At 54.2% G+C, this 19,809-nt stretch overlaps 1 protein-coding gene across 1 annotated transcript in view; it reads left to right on the top strand.

Moving 5' to 3' along the window:
• PLXNA2 (plexin A2) overlaps positions 1-19,809 on the top strand; it is a 140,026-nt gene that overhangs the window by 85,757 nt on the left and 34,460 nt on the right. Inside the window, exons 9-13 of the mRNA XM_068995557.1 lie at positions 2,094-2,208; positions 9,689-9,889; positions 11,621-11,717; positions 12,397-12,590; positions 17,688-17,839. Coding sequence (XP_068851658.1) covers positions 2,094-2,208; positions 9,689-9,889; positions 11,621-11,717; positions 12,397-12,590; positions 17,688-17,839 — 759 coding nt within the window. The remainder of the gene's footprint in view (positions 1-2,093; positions 2,209-9,688; positions 9,890-11,620; positions 11,718-12,396; positions 12,591-17,687; positions 17,840-19,809) is intronic.

Raw genomic sequence — 19,809 nt, 5'->3', positions numbered from 1 at the left:
TCCTGCTCCTCTCCGGCTGCCCCTCATGCACAGCTGTCTTCTCAGGTCCTTGTGCCTCGGTCAGGCTGTGCAGCACCAGCAGCACTTGCAGTTCCCCCAGGCTCCTCTGCATTCTCCCAGTGTGGAATTTTCATGAGGAATGGCGTTCCAGGGACCCCTATTTCCATGGAGGAGCCGAGGTTTGGATCAGGAGAGGCAATACATCCTTCCTGGCCTGTCACTCGGCTTCATCTGGCCGTGCCTCCCCCCGTTTGTGTCTGGAGATAAAGTGCTTACAGGGTGGTAAATTCTGCAGCACTTACATCACTCCAGACTCGTTATCACAGAGTTCAAGGAGGGCACAGCCAGCCTGGCAGGAATGAATCACGGCATGCAGAAAGGAGGCAGAATTCAGGGCTCAGCCAGCAGAGAGGAGAGATCTATTGATCCTTAGGCTCCGTGCTGCAGTGCTGGGTGTGCGGGGAGCAGGGGAGCTGCTTTGGGCTCTGTGGCATCTGATGCACACACCCCTGGGAGGTGACACGGGCAGAGAGGCAGGAGGGGTTTGGGGATGGGCAGGAAGGTCCTGGGAACCCTCCTGTGATGTTGTGACCCCATGGACTGAGGTGGTTCGGAGCTCAGGCCCATGGATTCTGTGTCCCCAGGGAGCTGCAGGCGGGACAGGGAACCTTCCCTCACAAGTGTCATTTAGTAAGGACTAGGTGGGTGGAGAGATGCACTTTCTGAAACAAAAGAGACACACTGGTTCTTGAGAAAGCTGGACTGGGGTGAAAGAGCCAGGGTGGTGACCCGGTGTAAATCTGGGAGCTCAGAATCCCACCTTGCCCTGCTGCCAGGCCGGGGGAGAGCTGGAAGCAGCAGCCAGGAAACCACAGAAACCACGGAACAGGGAGAGATGCCAAACCAAACCACTGGCCTGGGTGCCCAGGGAGATCCTCCTCCCTTGGAGGGGAAGCTGGGAGCTCCAGCAGCCCCTGCTGGGAATGCTGGAGGCCAGACTGGGTGAGGGACAGAAGTGGGTGAGGTGCTGCAGACCCAAACAGGGACAGAAGTGGGTCAGACAAATGAGTAATTAAATAAGCTCGCAGCACTCGGTGTTCTCCCCCAGATTTGCCCGTGCATGATTAGAATAAGCTCCCTTGGCTATTGGGGTCACCAGGAAAGCATCAGGAGAACACAAGTGAGGTATTAGAACTCATTCTGGTGGCAGCAGCTCACACGAGCTCGCACTGCCCTGGTCCCTGTGCCCAGCTGGCGAGGGAGCCCCTGCTGCAGAGCCTCTCTCCTCCTCTTCCAGAGCTTCCTGCCCGAGGCCACACTGCCACCTCCCTGGTGACATTTGTCTGCCTGCCCTGGCCTTGCTCCAGCACATCCCCAGGCACTTCCCTCTCCAGGCAGCACCACAGTGCCTGGAGCCACAGCTTTTAGCACGGGACTGACTCCATGGGCACAGCTGATCCTTGTGCCACCAAGAGCTGCCACGTGGCAGGAGGGGTGGCCTCGGAGATGGAGGAGGTGGCAACTGCCAGGATCAGCAGCTGTCACAGCTCGTGCATCTCTGTGGCAGCAGCGAGTGGGGAACAAAACCCACCCAGGCACTCTGCTGGCAGCTGGGCCCCCCGGGGCTGAAAAGGGTCTGTGTTCTTTCAAAAACATTTCATAAACAGTTATTTTTTTTCCCAACATGAATCAAAAGCACTTGCTGGACCCTCTGCACTCCAAGGCCGGGCAGAAGTGTTGCCGTTGACTTGGCGCATTCCTGACTTGTAAAACAACTGATCCCATTTTTGCCAGGCTTGCTCTCTTTTCTAGAAACTAAAACCCAAGCCTGGTGCCTGTGCAATGCCCTGCTCTACTTTACACCAGCCCAGCGATGTGCAATAAATCCCAGCTTGTATTTTACTGTGGAATAAATTGTGAGGCTGCCCAAAGTCTGTCTTTTGAGCCTGTGTGTTTTCCCAAACCTGTTTCTCACTTTTGCTGTATCAAAACCACACCCCTCAAAGAAATTATTTTCCCAGGAAGCCTGGATTTCTGGTGAAGCCTGGAGATGACTGTGCTGAGCCCTGTGCTGACCCCTCCTTTGTCCCCAGGTGCCTGTCCTGTGTGAACAGCGCCTTCCGCTGCCACTGGTGCAAGTACCGGAACCTCTGCACCCACGACCCCACCACCTGCTCCTTCCAGGAGGGACGGATCAACGTCTCCGAGGTACCACACCGGGATTCTTCCCTTTATCCTTTGCTTTTCTGTGCCACAAGCAGCATAACCAAAGTTTATGTGAGGTTTGTTGGCTTCCCGTGGGTCTCCCTGGTGTCAAAAAGATGCAGCTTTAAAGCAGGGAGGTGTTGGTGTCACTGAAGTGCTGCTCTTGACCTGAACGCCAGAGCTGATCCCACCCCTGCTGTGTGGGAATGCCCAGGTTCATTAATTACAGTAATTACTGCAGTGCTTTCCCTCGGGGGTCCCAAGGACTCCTCAAACCCAGCACCTTTCAGCAGCTCTGCTTTGTCTGAGGGCCACAGCAGGTCTGGCTGGGGCTGGTCGGTGCCTTGTGCTGGCAGGGCTGGGATTTATGGCTGTGGACTGATGAAGAAGGGAATTGCCCAAGTGCACAGCCCCAGATTTTGGAAAAGGGAGCTGGTTCGGTTTCCAGCGCTGGGGACTCGGAGCCATCTCTCTTAGCAGTTCATAAAAGGTGTGGGGCTCCCATCCAAAAATGCTTTTAACACTTGGAAAGGCACAGCCCGTGAATGGCTCTGCCAGCTCTCCTATGCGTCCCAGGGCTGAGGGATCCCGGGAGGAAAGGGGTTTGTTAGCACAAGTTCCTGATTGAACATGGCCAGGAACCCTCGGTCTGGGGTTTCTGCATCCTTTGTTCTGGCTGATGCCCCTGCCTGCTTCATCTTCCTGAGGTTCTGATGCTGGTAAGATCCTGGTCTTTGCCCTCACTGTTCCTAAAAACAGCTTTGTAGCACCTGAAATGAGACCATATAAAGACAAAGCAAAACCCTTTGCGTCTCCTCCTCCTGAGCGATGGGGAGGTTTCTCCTTCACACTCAGAGCATCCCTGGCCTCCCAGGCTGCTCAGTTGGAGTTCTCTGTTCTCTGGGTCTCCAACCCTGGGATCTCAGAAGTGTCTGACAAGTCTCTGCTAAAGTAGGACAATCCCATTGTCTCTGTTTTCCTCCTGGGAGCGCCCAGGACTTGCCTGAGATCACACAGAGGGAGAGTGGAGTTGGTATCTCTGGAAGTTCCTCCTGGGATCACAGGGCTGTCGTGTCTCCAAAGAACTTCCTCTGTCTTCTTCATCTTGCAGAGGTTGTTTCTTACCAGGGGATGTTTTGGGATATCTCACACCTTCCTGGGGATTGGTTTTGATAAGGGCTGATGATAACGATACAAGTGCTCTGCTGTCCATCATTTCTTCTCCAGACTTCTGAGCACAGGCAAAACCACCCCAAATAAATTTGTTTGCTTATTTAAGACCAATGAGTTTCCTCCTCACACGCAGCACGGTGATCATGCCTTTACTAGGGGCTCTTCACTAGCACAGAAATAAATAAATGCCTCATAAAGAGTTTCCTCTCCTAAACCAATGCAGATCCCAATGTTCTCATTGTGTCACGGCCTGATGTATTAGGAAATTGTTTGTGCTCACCCTCGCTCCCTCCCCAGCAGAACCAGTGGTGTTTGGAGCCGTGATCTCCGTGTCTGTGCCCTACTTTCAGTCCCCAGTGCCTCTCCTTACGTAAGGTTTACACACGTGTTCACACGGGCCTGGAAATTTGCTCGCATCTTTATATTTAATTCAAGGGAAAATATCTTGAATATTCCCTTTTACTCCTGGCCCATCAGAATTGGCGTCCCAGTGGGATTGGATGTGTAACGAGCTCCCTTTGATGCTCCCAGGAGTTGTCTGTCTGGAGGAGGAACAAGAGCTCAAAGCCTCAGCCACTTCACGAGGAGATGAGGGAGAGAAATTCCTTCTTCCTGAGCTGTGCTCTTGCTCGCTGCAAGCTTCTGCCTCTACTGACCGAGCTAAATGCTGCTTTTTTGCCCTGCCTTCCATGAAAATACAGCCCAGAGAGCTTTGCTCATCCCTCCACCTGCCCTGCCAGCAGGAAGCGTTTGTGCAGGTCCAAGCTCAGGGGCAGATGTGGGGGGTGCAGAGGAAGCCCCAGAGGTGGGTGGGTGCTTTTGGAAAAGTGCAAACGTGGAACACGTGGTTTGGGATCACCAGTCAATGAATACAGAGCCCTTCACAGCCTTTACAGCAGAGGCAACTTGCAGGATGGAGCTGGCTGTTCCTGCTATCCTTCCACTTACGGGAATTTCTGACATGGGGGAACCCAGCTCCTCTGAGGTGTCCATTCCCAGGTACCCAATTCTTTAGGAGTTCCTGATTAGGTAGGCAATTATTTTCCCATCCTGTTCTTGGCCAGAGGCTTCATTGTCAGCAGAAGGTGCCTGCTCAGACCTTGCTCCCACTAAATCAGGATTTCTCCAAGAGATTCTCGTGGGTGTGGAGCATTGATTGTCCCACTTTACACAGCTCCAGATCAAGCCAATGATGTGATTTCAATAAGTCTGATGTGGTTGGGTTTGTGTGTGTGCGAGGCTTTATGATGTCTGTCTCTAAATGTTTGAAATTTCCAGAGGAGGAGAAATGTGGATACAGAAACACATCCTTACACCCCATCCCAGGGAGAGCTCGAACCAAAGAAATCCTCTTAGCTCCCCATGATGTGGGGCCCATCCCTCTTCGATGTCCAGTGTGTGCTGATAATGCCATTCCCACAGGAGGGCTGCTGATCTGGGGACGGAGAGTTCCAGATTCGGAGAGTTCGGTGCCGAGCCAGATTCCAGCTCCGTTGTGACTCCTTTAAATTCCCACTGATTTTAGAGCAACGCCCTTGCCCCTGGCTGTGCCCTTGGGTGCTGAGTGCTGCTCCATGTGCCTTGAAGGAAACCAATCCAAATCAACCCACCCTCGTGCCTGTCCTGCCAATCCCCATCCCAGGAGAGCTGAGATGTGCGGGAGGTGACTCAGAGCCGCATCTCAGGCCACCAAAGCCAGCCAATGACTTTGCCGGGTCACACCTGACTTTGGGGAGATGCCTTTGCCAGAAATAGGAACAAAAAGCCCGGTTTCAGCAAAACTACCCCAGCTCTGAGCCGTGGCAATGCCTTTTCCATCCGTGGTGTGGATGTTTGGTGTTTGGAGGGAAGGAGCCGCACGGGGAAGAGCTGCAGGGAGCAGAGGGAGATGTTCCTGCCTGTAACCTGTCCCCGTGCCAGGGAATGGCTCCTGTCCTCACCTCTGGCACACAAAGGGTTGTTTACAGCAGGGAATGATTCCCTCCAGCCTTTCCATGGCTGTAAATATCCGCCTGCCTCCCAAATTAATGGAGAAGACCCAGGTTACAGCACGTGCCCGGAGCTCAGGACTAATGGTGAGGGGAAGGAATTTACCAGGCTTGGCTCCAGCTGCTTTTCTTTCATGTCTGGTTTCTAAGGAACAGGGTCTGCTCTCCTTTCCAGTGGCATAAATGAAGGATAATGTGTTTCCATGAGTGACAGGCACTGTAATTTATATCATTGGGAACACAACTGCGAACCAGGGGTTTACATTCACGTGCCAGATTGGGTTATGTTTATAACTTCAAAATATGTGCAGCAAGTTAACATTTGTGGAGAGTTTGTGGGGGTTTTTTGAAGATGAACAGTACAAAACCAGTCTATTTTCTGCCATTTGGGCTAAATCCCGTAGTCAGAAGAATTGCCTGCCATTTCTAGGCAATTTTTTTTTCCAAATAAGAGCAAGGAGGTTTGACCTACTAAAACTGCTCGGTTAAACACAAATAATAACCATGGGTGCTCTGTTCTGCTCCAGAGACAGCTGCAGAACGCGGGTCTTTAAGGTATTTATAGACCTTAGAGTCTTTGAGGCTAAAAAGTGTTGGAGAAGCATAAAATGTCTTTGTAAATTGTGTGTGCTGCTACTTCACAGGCAGAATATTCCCCGAGAGTCTGTGCCACTCAGGCATCGGAGCCTTGTCTTCCTCCAGCAGATCTGATCCGTGTTTATTCTGGCGGAGGGAAGTCAAGGAGGATAATGAGAGGATTCTGCGTGTTTGTTTAGTGAGAGGAGGCAATAATGGCCTTCCTAACTCGCTGCAGGATTTACCGCTCATGAATTAAAAAACAAAGTAAACTGATTATGGAACAAATTGTGTATTCCACCACCTCTATTCGGTGTTTTCTGGGTGTTTCGCTGTTCCTGGGGAGGAAACGCGGAATGGGGCACCCAGGCTGAGCCTGACAAAGCAGGGACACGAGGGATCTTGGCCACAGCTCCGGCCCCAGCAGCAGGGCTGGTGCTGCCAACCCCTTCCCAGTTCATCAGGAAATTCCTCTAAAGGGAATCAGCACTGACTGGGGCACTGCTGAAGCTGATGATAAACCCCTAACGAAATAATTTGTCTGCAAACTGGCTTTACAGCCAGGGAGCAGCTGGGAGAGGTGGTGGAGGGACAAACCACGCTGCCAGGCTGTTCTCCTGCAGCAGCACCCATGTGAGAGCCAAAACCCCCACACAAGGTCTGTGAGCAGGGCTGTGTGTGCAGGGATGTGGGAGTGCAGGGATTTGGGGTGCAGAGACATGGGAATGCAGGGATTTGGGGTGCAGGGATGTAGGTTTGTAGGGATTTGGGGGTGCAGGGATATGGGAGTGCAGAGATTCAGGGTGCAGGGATGTGGGTTTGTAGGGATTTAGGGTGCAGGGATGTGGCTGTGCAGGGATTTAGGGTGCAGGGCTGTGGCTGTGCAGGGATTTGGGGTGCAGGGATGTGGGTTTGTAGGGATTTAGGGTGCAGGGCTGTGGCTGTGCAGGGATTTGGGGTGCAGGGACATGGCTGTCCAGGGCCGTGGTGCACATCACTGCGGCAGCAATTTAAAAAACAAATGGCAAAGAAAAAATCCCTGAAAGCTGAGCACTGAGGCTGGAAATGGCTCACAGGGGCTCCACGGCACGTGCAGGGTCTGAGCCGACCCGAACCCTCCGCCAGCCCTGGCAGCTCCCGCGGCCCCCCTCGCTCAGCTGAGAAATACAGCAGCGACTGCCCGCAGCAATGTGGCTCCCCACGAGCATCCTGGTTTTTCCAGAGTCTGGCATCTTCCTACAGATCTCTCCATCCCAAAACGTGGATCCCTTATTAGTGTGATCACTGCAGCTGTCAGCCAGCACGGAGGGGCCGCCTCGCTTCTGCTCAGGCTGCGCCCGCCTTGCTTTCCCCACAGTCCCAATGTGACGTTTTCCTTCCACTGGAACCAAAGGAATGAAAAAAAAAAAATCTATTCTGTCCCACTCGTCTCTAATGATGGCAGAACAGATTTTGCTACCAGCATTTTCAGCACCAGAGAGCAGATCTGGGAACGGGAGTCCTCTCCCCTGCCTGGAGAGGCAGGAGCCCTTCCTAAGCAGGCGCCTCACGGCCGGCGCTGGCCAGGAAGGATAATGGTCCATAACATATTCATTATTTTCAGGACTGTGCACTGAAGTTCTCGCACTGGTGAGGCACGTGGAGATTTTTTGTTTTCAGTCATAGCGGGGTAAAGGACTCTGCAGCTCCAGGCTGCTTTTCCTTCCAAACCACGGGCGCTCCGTGGGGCTGGGCCCCTCTCTGGAGCGGAGCCACTTGTCTCCTGTCGGTGCTCGATGTGACTTTGAGGCGAAATCCAAAACCTTAAATGCAGGCAGGTGTTGAGTGGAAGGTGGCGCAGGCGTGTGGTGTGTAAGGAGAGGAAGGAATGAGTGTGCAGAGTCAGCTTGGAAGAGCTGGCAGGAGGTGGAAAATGCCATGAATCCTCGGAGTGTCCTGGTGGTGAGCTGGGGTGGGATCCACGGCCCCAGGGTCAGTGGGAAGCTGGGAATGCCATTCCCTTCCAGCCTGCGAACCCACTCCACTGCAGGAAAGGCCTTCCCTTCCCTCCCCAGCACAGCTTGCTGGCTGATGGAGTCTGAAATCACTCTTGGCTGTTAATCCGTGAAAGTCCCTGTTAGAAATAAAATAAAATATATATAAGGAAAAGTGCCACTAAAAAGGTTTATGAGGCTGCAGTTTAAGTTAGTGGCTCCTCCAGACCAAGGGAGCGTCTGTTTCTCATTTACTGCTCGCTTGAGCCAGTGGTGAAACAACTTCCCATGGCCCTGGCTGGAGCTGGAACAGGAGCCTGGGCTGGGGAGGGGGGATGTTCCCCCTGGACACGCTGTGCTAGCGGGATCCTGGGCAGGATGGCTGTCCTGGCATTGCCATCAGGATGATTTCCTTTCATCCCCAGGCTGGGGGCCAAAGGGCTCGGGGTGCCAGTCTGGGATTTGGCAGAGGGAACAGAGATGGAGACGTCAGGGTGTTTGCTCTAAACTCCTGCTTTAGCTCAGGATTAATCATTCCGTGTCAGGTGCTCACAGGTACTTAGGTACCTTGTTCCATTAGATCAAAGCAAATCAGAGCTGAGCAGAATGTAAATACTGCCGATGGTCAGAGCCTTTGTCTCAGCGTGGTGCCATTCCCGGTGTAGAAATTGAAGAAAAATTGTATTTCCCAGTGTGTTGTGCAGAGATAATGTTTGGGATGCTGAGATCTCATGGGAGGGGTGTCACACAGTTACCAGCTGCTGCTCAGTCGTTTTTTGTGGTCCATCTCAGGGTTTCATTTGGACATTCAGTTTGTGTTTGGGGGAACTGGAGATCTATTCTTCCATGGAATGGTGTTTCACGGGATCACAGATGGTTTGGATGGGAAGGGATCTTGAAAATCATCTCATCCCACCCCCTGCTGTGGGCAGGGACACCTTCCACTATCCCAGATTGCTTCAAACCCCATCCAACCTAGCCTTGGACAGTTCCAGGAATGATTTTTATGGTCCCTTTGCATACAAAGCATTCTGTGATCTCGAGATAGAAGGGGCAGTTCAGGTCGGATGCTTTGCCCACCCAGCTGGCAGAGGCACCAATCCCACCCAGGCTGAGGAGAACACTGCCAGCCACAGGAGCTGGTGGGCAGTTCAGGAAGGCAGGAGGTGTTGGAGCATGGAGAGGAGTGAGAGCAGACAGAGTAGAACTTAATGTCACCTCAGAAATTAATGGCACCTTGGCCTAATTTTGCTGAGATAAAGCAGAGCAGAACAGTGCCTGGTGGTGAGAGGGAAGCACACCCTGGGCTGATCCATCTCACTCCACAGCACGAGGGGTCTGAGGGGTGAAATGGGATTAGGAGAAGCCCCCGTGGCTGGGAGCAGCCCGTCCCCTCCCGGAGCAGGGGGCTCGGCAGGGCTGGAGCAGCTGATAAGGGGCTGTGCTCCTCAGGAGGGTACAGCAGGAGATGCTGGCTCTGCAGATAAAACCGGGGGGAAGCTCAGAGCGGGGAGGACACCTTGGATCTGTCCCCAGAGGGGGTGTTCCTCCTTGTGCAGCTGCAGCGAGGACATCAGTGCCAGCCCCGGGGCACAGCGGGTTCTGTGTCCCTGCACTTCACCTGCAGCTGCACTGGGGAGTGGCAGGTCCTGGGCGCTGGGGATGTGCTGGGACATCAGCCCTGCCACCAGAGCAGGTGGCCCGAGACCAGGTCACAGCTGCAGCTCCACCACAGCCCACCCTTAACCCCCCACGTCTCTCATTGCCTCCTAGGACTGCCCCCAGCTCTTCCCTACGGAGGAGATCCTGATCCCGGTGGGAGAGGTGAAGCCCATCACGCTGAAGGCCAGGAACCTGCCCCAGCCCCAGTCGGGGCAGAGGGGCTACGAGTGTGTGCTCAGCATCCAGGGCATCATCCACAGGGTGCCCGCCCTGCGCTTCAACAGCTCCAGCGTGCAGTGCCAGAACAGCTCGGTGAGAGCGGGGGGGAACCTTTGGAAAGGGAGTGTCAGCTCCAAACAGCCGCGGGGAGGGTGGGAAGTCTCTAATCCTGAATCCCAGGTGGGAGAATGCCCACGAGGGGTTCAGTCACGGGGAGGAGATCCCTTATCTGGAGTCCCCTGGCTGCCGGTGGGGGGTCAGCCGGGGGAAGGGAAGGAGGAGGAAGGAATGCAGAGGGTGTTAAGGCAGGCTAATTCCCACACCGGCAGATAAGGAGAATCACAGACCCCTTATCGGGGAGCTGTCGAGTTCCAGGTCACGGTGGCTGGATGAATAGAGCAGTGCTGGAGAGCAGGGAAGGAGGGGGAAAGGGAGACTGCCAGGGGAGGAGCAGAGCACGGCGGGGAGAGGGGAATCTCCGCAGCCGTGCTGCCCGAGGAGCAGGGGAGGATAATCCCCCTCCACAGGACGGGGCTCAGCCTTGCCGTGGACCCCAGGGCACCCCAGAGTCACCCTGGTGGGTACCTGGGGCTGCCAGAACGCAAATGGCAAACGCACAGCTGATCCACAGCCCACGTTTGGGTCTCCTGTGGCCCTTCGCAGCTGGGGGACGAGCAGGGACAAGCGTGGCCCTTCCTCTGCTCACCATGTGCTCAGAAAGGGCCCTGGGCAAACAGGGCACAGTCAGTTTGTTTTAGGCAGCAGAACAGGGTCCGCTTGAATATTCAGCGCAGATGGTCTTAAATTGTTAATGAAGTTTTGAATTTTTAAAAATTTTACTGGATATTTATACATTGCTGGCCGTCTTTGGGCCTCGCAGCTTGGTGGATAATAAATGTATTAATAGTATACAGTACTTTTCCTATCCAGAGTGATTTATAAGCATTAGAGAAGCACTTTCACTGCTGTTAGGCTGACAGGAAGTGGTAGGGGAAGGATGTAAGGGCCATTCTGGACTCACAGCTTCTTGTTCCACACCAGCTCAGTAAAACCCAGGCAGGGTGAACCAGTACAGTCAAACGTGAGTTAAAACTGCACAACTCCTGCCCAGGGACAGGCAGAGCAGTCTGCCTTGCTGAAATCACCCTCCCCTCATCCCAGAGAGGATGGCAATGCTCACTCACCTTTTTAAGTCGTCTTAGCAGCTCTTGGTTGACCTAAAGAGAGCAGCAGAGTGAGGCCTCGCCAGTGCTGGGTGTGATAATGGGAATTTCAGCGTTCACTGGGAGTTCAGCTGAAGCATCCAGCTTCACTCAGCCACGGCCCCCAGGATGTCCGTAGGAAGGGGAATAATTCAAGCCAGCACTATCCCAGAGCGGGCTGAAGCTGTGGCGGGGGCTCTGCACCAGCTATTTTTGCTCAGCTGTTCCTATTCCACCAGCAAAGGTCCCAGTGGGGTTTCCCAGCTCCCAGTCACACTGGGGTGCACAAACTGGGCAAGAAACAGCCTGAAGGCACCAGTCCCAGCCTGGTGAACTGGAGGGGCTGTGTTGCTAAACCAGAGACTGAGTGATGAGAGCAACCACTGCGAGTGGAATAATTAATCTGTTACCTCTCACAAGGACTAGACCTGATTTAATTATCTCTTCCTGGTGAGGAGAAGGGACTCAAAGCAGAACCCTGGAGATGAAGTGTAAAAGTGTGGTGTCTGAGGCACCAGCAGATGTTTTTAAGCAGAGAATAAGGATGGTTTCTTTCAAAAAAGCCTTCTTTGTCTGTGAGTGTTGTCTCCCCAAGCATTTCGTTCTGGATCTTCCCCTGCAGTACCTCTATGATGGGATGGACATCAGCAACCTGGCAGTGGACTTTGCCGTGGTTTGGAACGGGAACTTCGTCATTGACAACCCAGAGAATCTGAAAGGTAAAATCTGCTCGAATTGGCTTCAGGTCATGGGTGGTGGGGTGCTGGAGAGGGGCTGTTGGGGCAGAGGCATTGTGACCCCTGAGGATCCCCCTGAGGAGGAGAGCAGCTCCCTGCACTGTTGGTGCTGCTCTCTGAGCCCCACTGGCACCGCCTTGGCTGTGCAGGAATCCACCTGTGCAGGGGCACCTGCGGCCTGGGGAGCCAAAGCCGAGCTCGAGCTGTGGCAGGCAAGTCCAGGAGCAGCTGCATCCCGGGGGACTCTCTCAATCCCTGACCCTTCTCAATCCCAGCTGCATCCCGGGGGACTCTCTCAATCCCTGACCCTTCTCAATCCCAGCTGCATCCCGGGGGACTCTCTCAATCCCTGACCCTTCTCAATCCCAGCTGCATCCCAGGGGACTCTCTCAATCCCTGACCCTTCTCAATCCCAGCTGCATCCCGGGGGAATCTCTCAGTCCCTGACCCTTCTCAATCCCAGCTGCATCCCAGGGGAATCTCTCAATCCCTGCTGCATCCCGAGGGAATCTCTCAATCCCAGCTGCATCCCAGGGGATCTCTCAATCCCTGCTGCATCCCAGGGGAATCTCTCGGTCCCTGACCCTTCTCAATCCCTGCTGCATCCCAGGGGAATCTCTCGGTCCCTGACCCTCCCTGCTCTCCCACCCTCTCCCCGCAGTGCACCTGTACAAGTGCGCGGCGCAGCGCGAGAGCTGCGGGCTGTGCCTCAAGGCCGACCCCAAGTTCGAGTGTGGCTGGTGCAGCGGCGAGGCCAAGTGCACCCTGCGGCCCCACTGCGGCTCCCCCGGCGCCCAGCCCTGGCTCGACTGGTCCAGCCACAACGTCAAGTGCTCCAACCCGCGCATCACCGAGGTGAGGCCGCGCTCCCCGACCCCGCTCCTCCCGCGGCCGCTGTGCTGTCCCTGTGCTGGCCAAAATCCACCCGGCCCTGAGAAACGGGGATAAAACGCTCCAGTGCTGTCTGGGAAACCGCTGGCATGTGGCCAGGTGTGCAGCCACTGCCCCACGGGCAGCTGGCACTCGCCAGCCGTGCCACCCGCGCTGGGGTGACCGCCACGGGCTGCTGCGGGAATGCTAATTTAACCAGGGAGCTAATTAGTCTGGAGCTGATGCTTCTGATATTTCTGTTCAGCCCACTGAGGGATGCAAAATGTGTCCCAGGAGCATTTTCACCAGTGAAAGTACACTCGCTCTGTTAACGCTGCTGTGAGGAGTGACACTCTATCAGGTGGGAATGAAGGAAGGTTTGGGTTTCTCGGTTAATTAAATCCCCCAAAAAGGCCTCCCTTGCCCTAGGTGTGCATCCACGCTGCAGAAGGTGTAACAGAGTTGGATCAGAGCTGTCTGTTACACCAACGCTCGTGGCAGGGCCGCTCAGCACCCAAAATCTGCCAGCTGAGTCAGAACCCAAGCGAGTGTGGAAGTTTCCTCTTAAATTAAATTAGTTTCTACACTGGTTTAACTAAACTGGCTCAGATCCCGGGGGAGGGAGGCATCAACCTCCTTTTTATAGAGGAGAGGAGGAAGCACAGAGGCTGCTGCTGTGTCAGGGCTGGCTGGGGCTGCCTGGAGGATGATGTTGCTGAGGAGGGTCCATCCATCCTCAGGGATGTTACCAGAATTTTGGTATTTCTTAGACCTGCCCAGCAGTGTTGTACCTCTCTTGGGCAGGTTTTTCTCTTGTGCAGGCAGGGTGGAGCTGCTGAGGGGCAGAAGAGGTGCTGGGGCTGGTTGTGCAGAGATGGGAAAGCATTAAAAAAGGCTTGGAAACCTGTCCTTTCCCTGTTTAGTTGGTGTCTTTGTGTTCCCAGTCCCAGCTGTCCTACCAAGAGATAAAATGAGCCTTAAAGGCTTCCCTGGATATTCCCCTTGCCCTGCCAGTGGGCAGAACCCAAACTTCTCTTGCCCGAGTGCTGTTCTGCTGCACAAGGTTATGCTACGAGAAGCAAAACAGCCTCTACTGAGATTTGCTTCCCCATAAAGCAGGCAGAAAGTTGTCAAGCTGGAGAAATCTTGGAATTATTTATCTGTCCCTCCTTGAGCTAAGCAGAGAAGGGAGAAACGCTGTGCTCCAGCCACCAAGTGACTTGCATGTGAGCAGTGCCAGGCTGGCTCTGGCAGCTGGCTGCAGGCAGGGCACTGCCACCAAGTGTTTTATCACTGTCCAACTTGAAAGCAATACTTTTGGGCTCTGTCCAAGGAGAAAAGAGCAGAGCTCTGCTGATACAGATTTCTTGACTCCAGGTCTGTGTCTCAGCCCTCAGAGGGAGATTGTGGAGGAGACCATGAGACCTTCATGGCTTTTGTTGCTGTTGGGTCCTTTCCTGACATCTGAGTTTTCTCAGGATTTTGGTACCACGTTGCAGTGCCCAGTGCTGCAGAGCTGTACAGCTGGGGGGCCACCCTGCCCTGCTGGGACTGACCTGCCGTGGCAGGTCCAGAGCTGGCACTGGTGGCACATCCTCCATCCCTTGGCCACCAGCAGTGACAGGACTGGGGAGCAGGGTTTGCTCTCATGCTGGAGCTCACATTGCAGCCTGGATTACCCAGACTAAAAGAGCCTTTAATATGGGCTGTTTCCCACTCCTTTTGCTTCATCTGGCCAGGTTCACTCTTTGTGACAAGCCTGAGGTCAAGGGCCTGGCTCCCAGGCGCCAGTGCCTTCAGGGGATGCATAAATAAGAAGAGATTGTGTTTTAATAGTTCTAAAAGTAAATGAGCAGTGGGATATTTGCAGTCCTTTCACTGAGTGAGAGGCCCAGCCCTCCCCAGCAATGTCCCCTCAGCAGATCAAAACTTCCAGCCGGTCTGTGGCCTTAGCAATAAATAAATAAAAATCAGTTTTCTGGCGAACAAGCAGCGCTCTGATCTCCTATTCATTTATTTGCAGGCCTCATTAATATAACATCAGCGCAACAAACAGCTGAAGGGGGGGCAGTGTCAGGCTGAATAATGGAGTTGCTCTGCTGAGATAACAATTAGGTTCTGAATGTGCCATCAGCTGAGGCAGAGACAAGGAGGGATCATGCCGGGATGACAATGCTCATGTGCCGCTTCCCCGCTGGGCTCATCAGCTGGGATCCAGAGCTCGGAGCAGGAGGAGAAAAGCACAACGAGGATGAAGGTGGATGAGGTTTGGGGAGGGGGCGGGGGCTGTGCCATTGATTGGGTGCTCTCTCCGCACCCGAACAGATGCCCAGGGGCTGCTGTGCAGGGCTCGTGGCTCCCCTCCAGCTCTGCAGGGAAAGCCCCAGCAGCTCCCAGCCAGCCCCAGCCCCAGCTCTCCCTGGCTCCTCACTGGCTTCTTCTGCAGGCGAAATGTTGCTTCATGTCAGAAACTCTCAGCGATTCAAGCAGCAAGACGTGACACTGAGAACATTCACCCCTCATTGCTGGAGCAGTGTCTTCTGCAGGCTGGGGAGGGAGGGGTTCTAGCACTGGGCTGGGGCTCCTGGACCCCTGGGATCCTTGGATCCCAACCACAGGGATCCCTTGGATTCCAGCCTCGGGGGTCCCTTGGATTCCAGCCTTGGGGGTCCCTACCCTGGTTTCAAGTAAAAGGCAGCAATAAGAGAAGTGCTCTGGAGCGTTTCTGTCCCCTCCCTCATCAAGGGCAAGGTGTGAGGGTGACCGAGCTCCTGCCACCCACTCCCCCACCCCTGTACCCAACCCTTTTTATGAATAACCCAGTGCTGCACACCTGATCAATCCTTCCCAGCATTATTACAGGGGCTGGATTGGGATTTCTCTCCTGCAGTGGGGACAGGTGACCTGCTCAGAGTAATTCTGCCTCCCACAGCAGAGGTGCAGATTGCTAAACAGCAAATGTCCAATTCCTGGTAATGGCCTTGCTTTTCCTCAGCTGCCCTTTGCAGGTCCCTTTCATCCTCCACAAAGCTCTAAGTGAAAAGCCAGTCTAGTGACGTGATTTTCTTGAAATTGGGGAATATTTCTTGCTAATCCTGTCTGTCTCGGATCAGAAATTGGGGCTGGCAGCCCTGCAGCCTGGGCAGCTCCCAGCACAGCCCAGCTGGGATTAAGGCAGAGCATGGGCTGGCTGTGCTGGAGGTGCCTCATCCTCACCCCAAGCAGAAGCCCAGGGATGCTGCTCGGAGGGTCCCCAGCTCTGGGTGCACCGGGACCTTTAAGACTTATCTTCTTTCTGCGATTTTGACTGAATCTCTCCAGCTGTAATTAATTGAATGCATCTGTTCTAACCCTGGGGCTGCTTTATGGCACAGTTACTTCAAAACTGTTCAATTAGTGGCCACTAAAATCTAGGTCGAGTGGAGCTCCATATTGGGGATTTTCCAGGTCAGGACATTTTTAAAATACAGCATCAGCTCGGCTTTGTTCGGGGAGGCCGCTTGGCCCCGCCGGTTCTGCTCAGGTCAGGAAATGGCAAGCGGTGACTCTTTCCTGAGCAGTGATGAGACAACGAGCCCAGCAGAGTAAGTGCTCCAGTAAATGCATTTTAACATCATCCAGAGCTGCAAAGGACAGCTGTAACTGTCAAGTGCGTGAAGTGCCGAGTTCAGGTGATTCCCAACCAGTGATGTAAACACTACCAGGCCTCCAGGACTCGGTGTAACACAATCCAGCTTGATTTTGTAGTGGGTTTATGGGCACGTCGAGCTTCCCAGAGCTAAATGATACAAGACAGGCCATGGTGTGAGTTACAGGGAACAGCAGCACAACAGGCAGTGCGTGGTGAATAAATTAAAAACCTCCGTCAGGCAGTGGAGGGGAGAGAGAGGTGGGAATTAAAGGATGTGGAGGAAGGAGGGGGGGGCTGGGTGGCTCTGCCGGGTGCCTGGAGCTGGAAAAACCTCAGCACGTGTGGCCAGAAATGGGACAGGATGCCCAGGGAAGTGGTGGAGTCACCCTGGAAGGTTCAAAAACCACGTGGATGTGGCACCTGGTTTAGTGGGGATGGTGGGATTCCATCTTGAAGACCTCGGATGTCTTTTTGGAGATGCCTTTGGGGAAGTTGGAACCACAGTTGTGATGGGGACAGGGATGTCCCATGAGGGCTGCTGTGGGACAGGTCACTGGGATGTGCTGTCCTGGTGGGACTGGTGTTCGGCCACCTCCCTCACTCACTTTTAAGAAGGTGGAGAAAACCAACCATCCATCTGGAAACAGCAAGGGAAAGGCTCTGAAGAGCTCAAGTTTTTTGCCAAAGACAAGGGTGGAACAAAGAGGCGTAAACAAGATTTATCCATTAAATTAATTAAATTGCATTATTATGGATTGTGTTTATTTATTAATAACAGCTGCAGCACGGGGAAGATGAGAAACTCACCCAAGAGCAACAGCAGTGCGGTGGCAGATTCAGGATAACTGTCTGAGAGTCCTGGGCCCAAATTTTGTGACTATGCATTATTGAAATTTATACTCCTAATTGAAGAGGAGATTGTCCTTAATGCAGGTCCGGGGAAGCAGGGATGGTTATGGCTGAGGCGGGCTATAAACAGGCAGCTTGAAAGCACACACCTCACTCTTTAACATTTTTAAGTCATTCGAGGTGCCAAGTCACTAATAAAATGTGACATTAACATTCAGAGAACAGCCAAGGCAGAAAGTAAAGTTCTCCCAAGCACCAGGCTGCTTCTGGAAGGTGACTTACCCTCTTCTGGACAGAGAAGATAGGAGCCAGGTTTATCCTTCTGGAAGGATTTCGGGGGAATGGCATTGCCCACTCCTCTTGGCCAGCTCAGGGACCTCGGAGTCCTCTCTTGGAGCACAGCACAGATGGATTTCAGCATCCTTGGGCTTCTCCAGGACATCCAGAAGGGCCATGAGGGGGTGGCCCTGGCTGGGTTTGGCAGCAGGAGCAGGAGGAGGCTGCAGCACTCAAAGCAGAAGTGCTTCCAAACCAGGGCGGGGCTGAAGAACGGGCGTGGTGGGGATGTCACCTCAACTTCCCTGTGTTCTGTTTCCCTGCAGATCCTGACGGTGTCGGGGCCCCCGGAAGGAGGGACGAGGGTGACCATCCGTGGTGTGAACCTGGGCCTGGACTTCTCGGAGATCGCGCAGGGGGTGCAGGTGGCCGGGGTGCAGTGCACGCCCCTGCCCGAGCACTACGTCGTGGCGGAGCAGTGAGTGACCCCTCACCCGTCCCCACCGCGGGTCCCCAGGGCTGGGCACCCCCCAGAGCCTCCTCCTGACCTCCAGCCAATGCTCAGGAGGCCAAAAGCTCGCACAGAGCCTGAGCACCTGCAGGAAGGGCTCTGGAGGTGGACATGGGGAGGGGTTCCTGCACGTTCCCACATGTTCCCACACGCTGGACTCTCCCTGCAGGGGTTAAGCAGCCCTTTAAGCTTTCATTAAATGTTCTGTTTCCTTCCTGCTTGGCTAAGCACCTTTGCTGATGAGCACCTTGCTGCTGCTGCCGCTGAGCCTCCGCGCTCCCCGGGCTCCCCATCCCACTTGGAATTCCGCCGGCGCCGCCGGCTGCACGCAGCCATTTGTTAGGCAGGCGAGGCGGTGACAGCCCCTTAATCCAAGTGGGCCTTCACTGGAGTCAATTCATTTGTTTCACTAAGAAAAATGTCAGCCCAAAATTAGAAAATAGGCCTGTAACAGGGGATGAGCGAATAAACCCCACGGCGTGACAGCCGCTCCTCTCCTGCCCTGGAGGGGCTGTGCTGGGGTAGCCAAGGTGCTCAGGGGGTGTTGGGGGTCATTTGTACTGGGTAGGACAGCAGAAACAGGTGATGTCTCCCCTTGGGCTGTGTCGTCTCCTGCTGGGAACCAGGACGGTGTCCTGTGCAGTAGGATTGTGAGTGTGGAGGTGGCCAAGACCCCACGGGTAGTCCCAGCAGCACAGACCTGCCCCAGCTTCGGGAGCAGCTGAAAGGAGTTGTCCTCTGCTGGGAAATGAATTTGGTGGCTCCCACTGAGAGCCCCAGCAAAGTGCAGGACCTGTCACCTGGCAGCTTTGGTTTGGGGCTTGTCCATTCCTTGTGGTTCTTTCCCCATCTGTCAGGCAGAAGGGGCACTGATGACCCCTCTGGAGCAGCGAGAGCGAGTGCAGAGTGCCGGGGGATCTGGGATCAGGGGATGAAGGGTGCCTGGTGTTCCTGCAGGAATGGCTCCAACCGTGGCACCAATAGCCCGTCACTGTGAGCAGTTGGGGCTGTTCTGCTGAGCAGGACTTTGTTATATTTTATTTTTCAAATAAAGGATGGAAGATTATGAAATTATCCCCCTTTGATGGTATGAAACCCTGATTTTATAATCATGACTCTAATTACGGCTCTTGAGCTTTCAAAGTTTGTTAACATCATTAAAACATTTACCCTGGGCAGATAACAGCAAGCGTTAGCATGAGAGCTGCCTTTTAAAGATGAATACAGATAAAAGGACCCTCTTACGGGTTCTGTGGGCAGACTGAATTCCAAGACTGTAATGACTCTGCCATATGCTCCAGCCCCGCAATCTATCAGCCAGCAATTAGGTTAATGTTGGTGAAAGGGCCACTTAGCCCGGCAATCAGCACCCTACAGCTCTGCCGAATGCATCATTTTGTAACAAGGTACCTGCTGGGGATTTGGCTTTTAGCGGGACTGGGGACCAGGTGTACCTGGTCACTTGTGCCCCGTCCCACGGCCCTCCCTGCCCGGGCTGTGCTGCAGCTGCTGCTTTGCTGGCAGAGTTCAGTAGTCGGTGTTTCCTTGTGGGAGAGAGAACCTCCCCTCTCTTCTCCTGCCCGTGGCGGGTCAGGAACCGCTTCCCAGGCTTTGTTTGCCGTGCCCCAAGCTCGGAGTGGCCTCCTCTCCCCGCTGCCAGTCTGCAGAAGTGAGGCAGGAGCAGGCAGAGAGGTGCAGGGGCGATGTCTGGTTGAAAGGCAGAGCGAGGAGCACGTGGCAGAGGAAGGCACGGAGCCGAGACGCTTCAATCCCTGCTCTCCAAAGGCAGCGTCTCTCTAGGCAACCCCTTTTGATGTGCAGCAATGAGGACGTGCACGTTCCAGCTCTTTACCGGCGTGTGTGTATTTCATCAGCCCTCCTGGCATCACCTGTGCAGGCGAGCTGCAGCTTCTTTTCTTCCTTTAGTCTTCGCCTTT

The sequence above is a fragment of the Aphelocoma coerulescens genome, chromosome 26, assembly GCF_041296385.1.
Source record: "Aphelocoma coerulescens isolate FSJ_1873_10779 chromosome 26, UR_Acoe_1.0, whole genome shotgun sequence".
Classification (NCBI taxonomy): domain Eukaryota; kingdom Metazoa; phylum Chordata; class Aves; order Passeriformes; family Corvidae; genus Aphelocoma; species Aphelocoma coerulescens.
The sequence above is the reverse complement of the archived record's forward strand: the minus strand, read 5'-3'. Positions and strand labels throughout refer to the sequence as shown.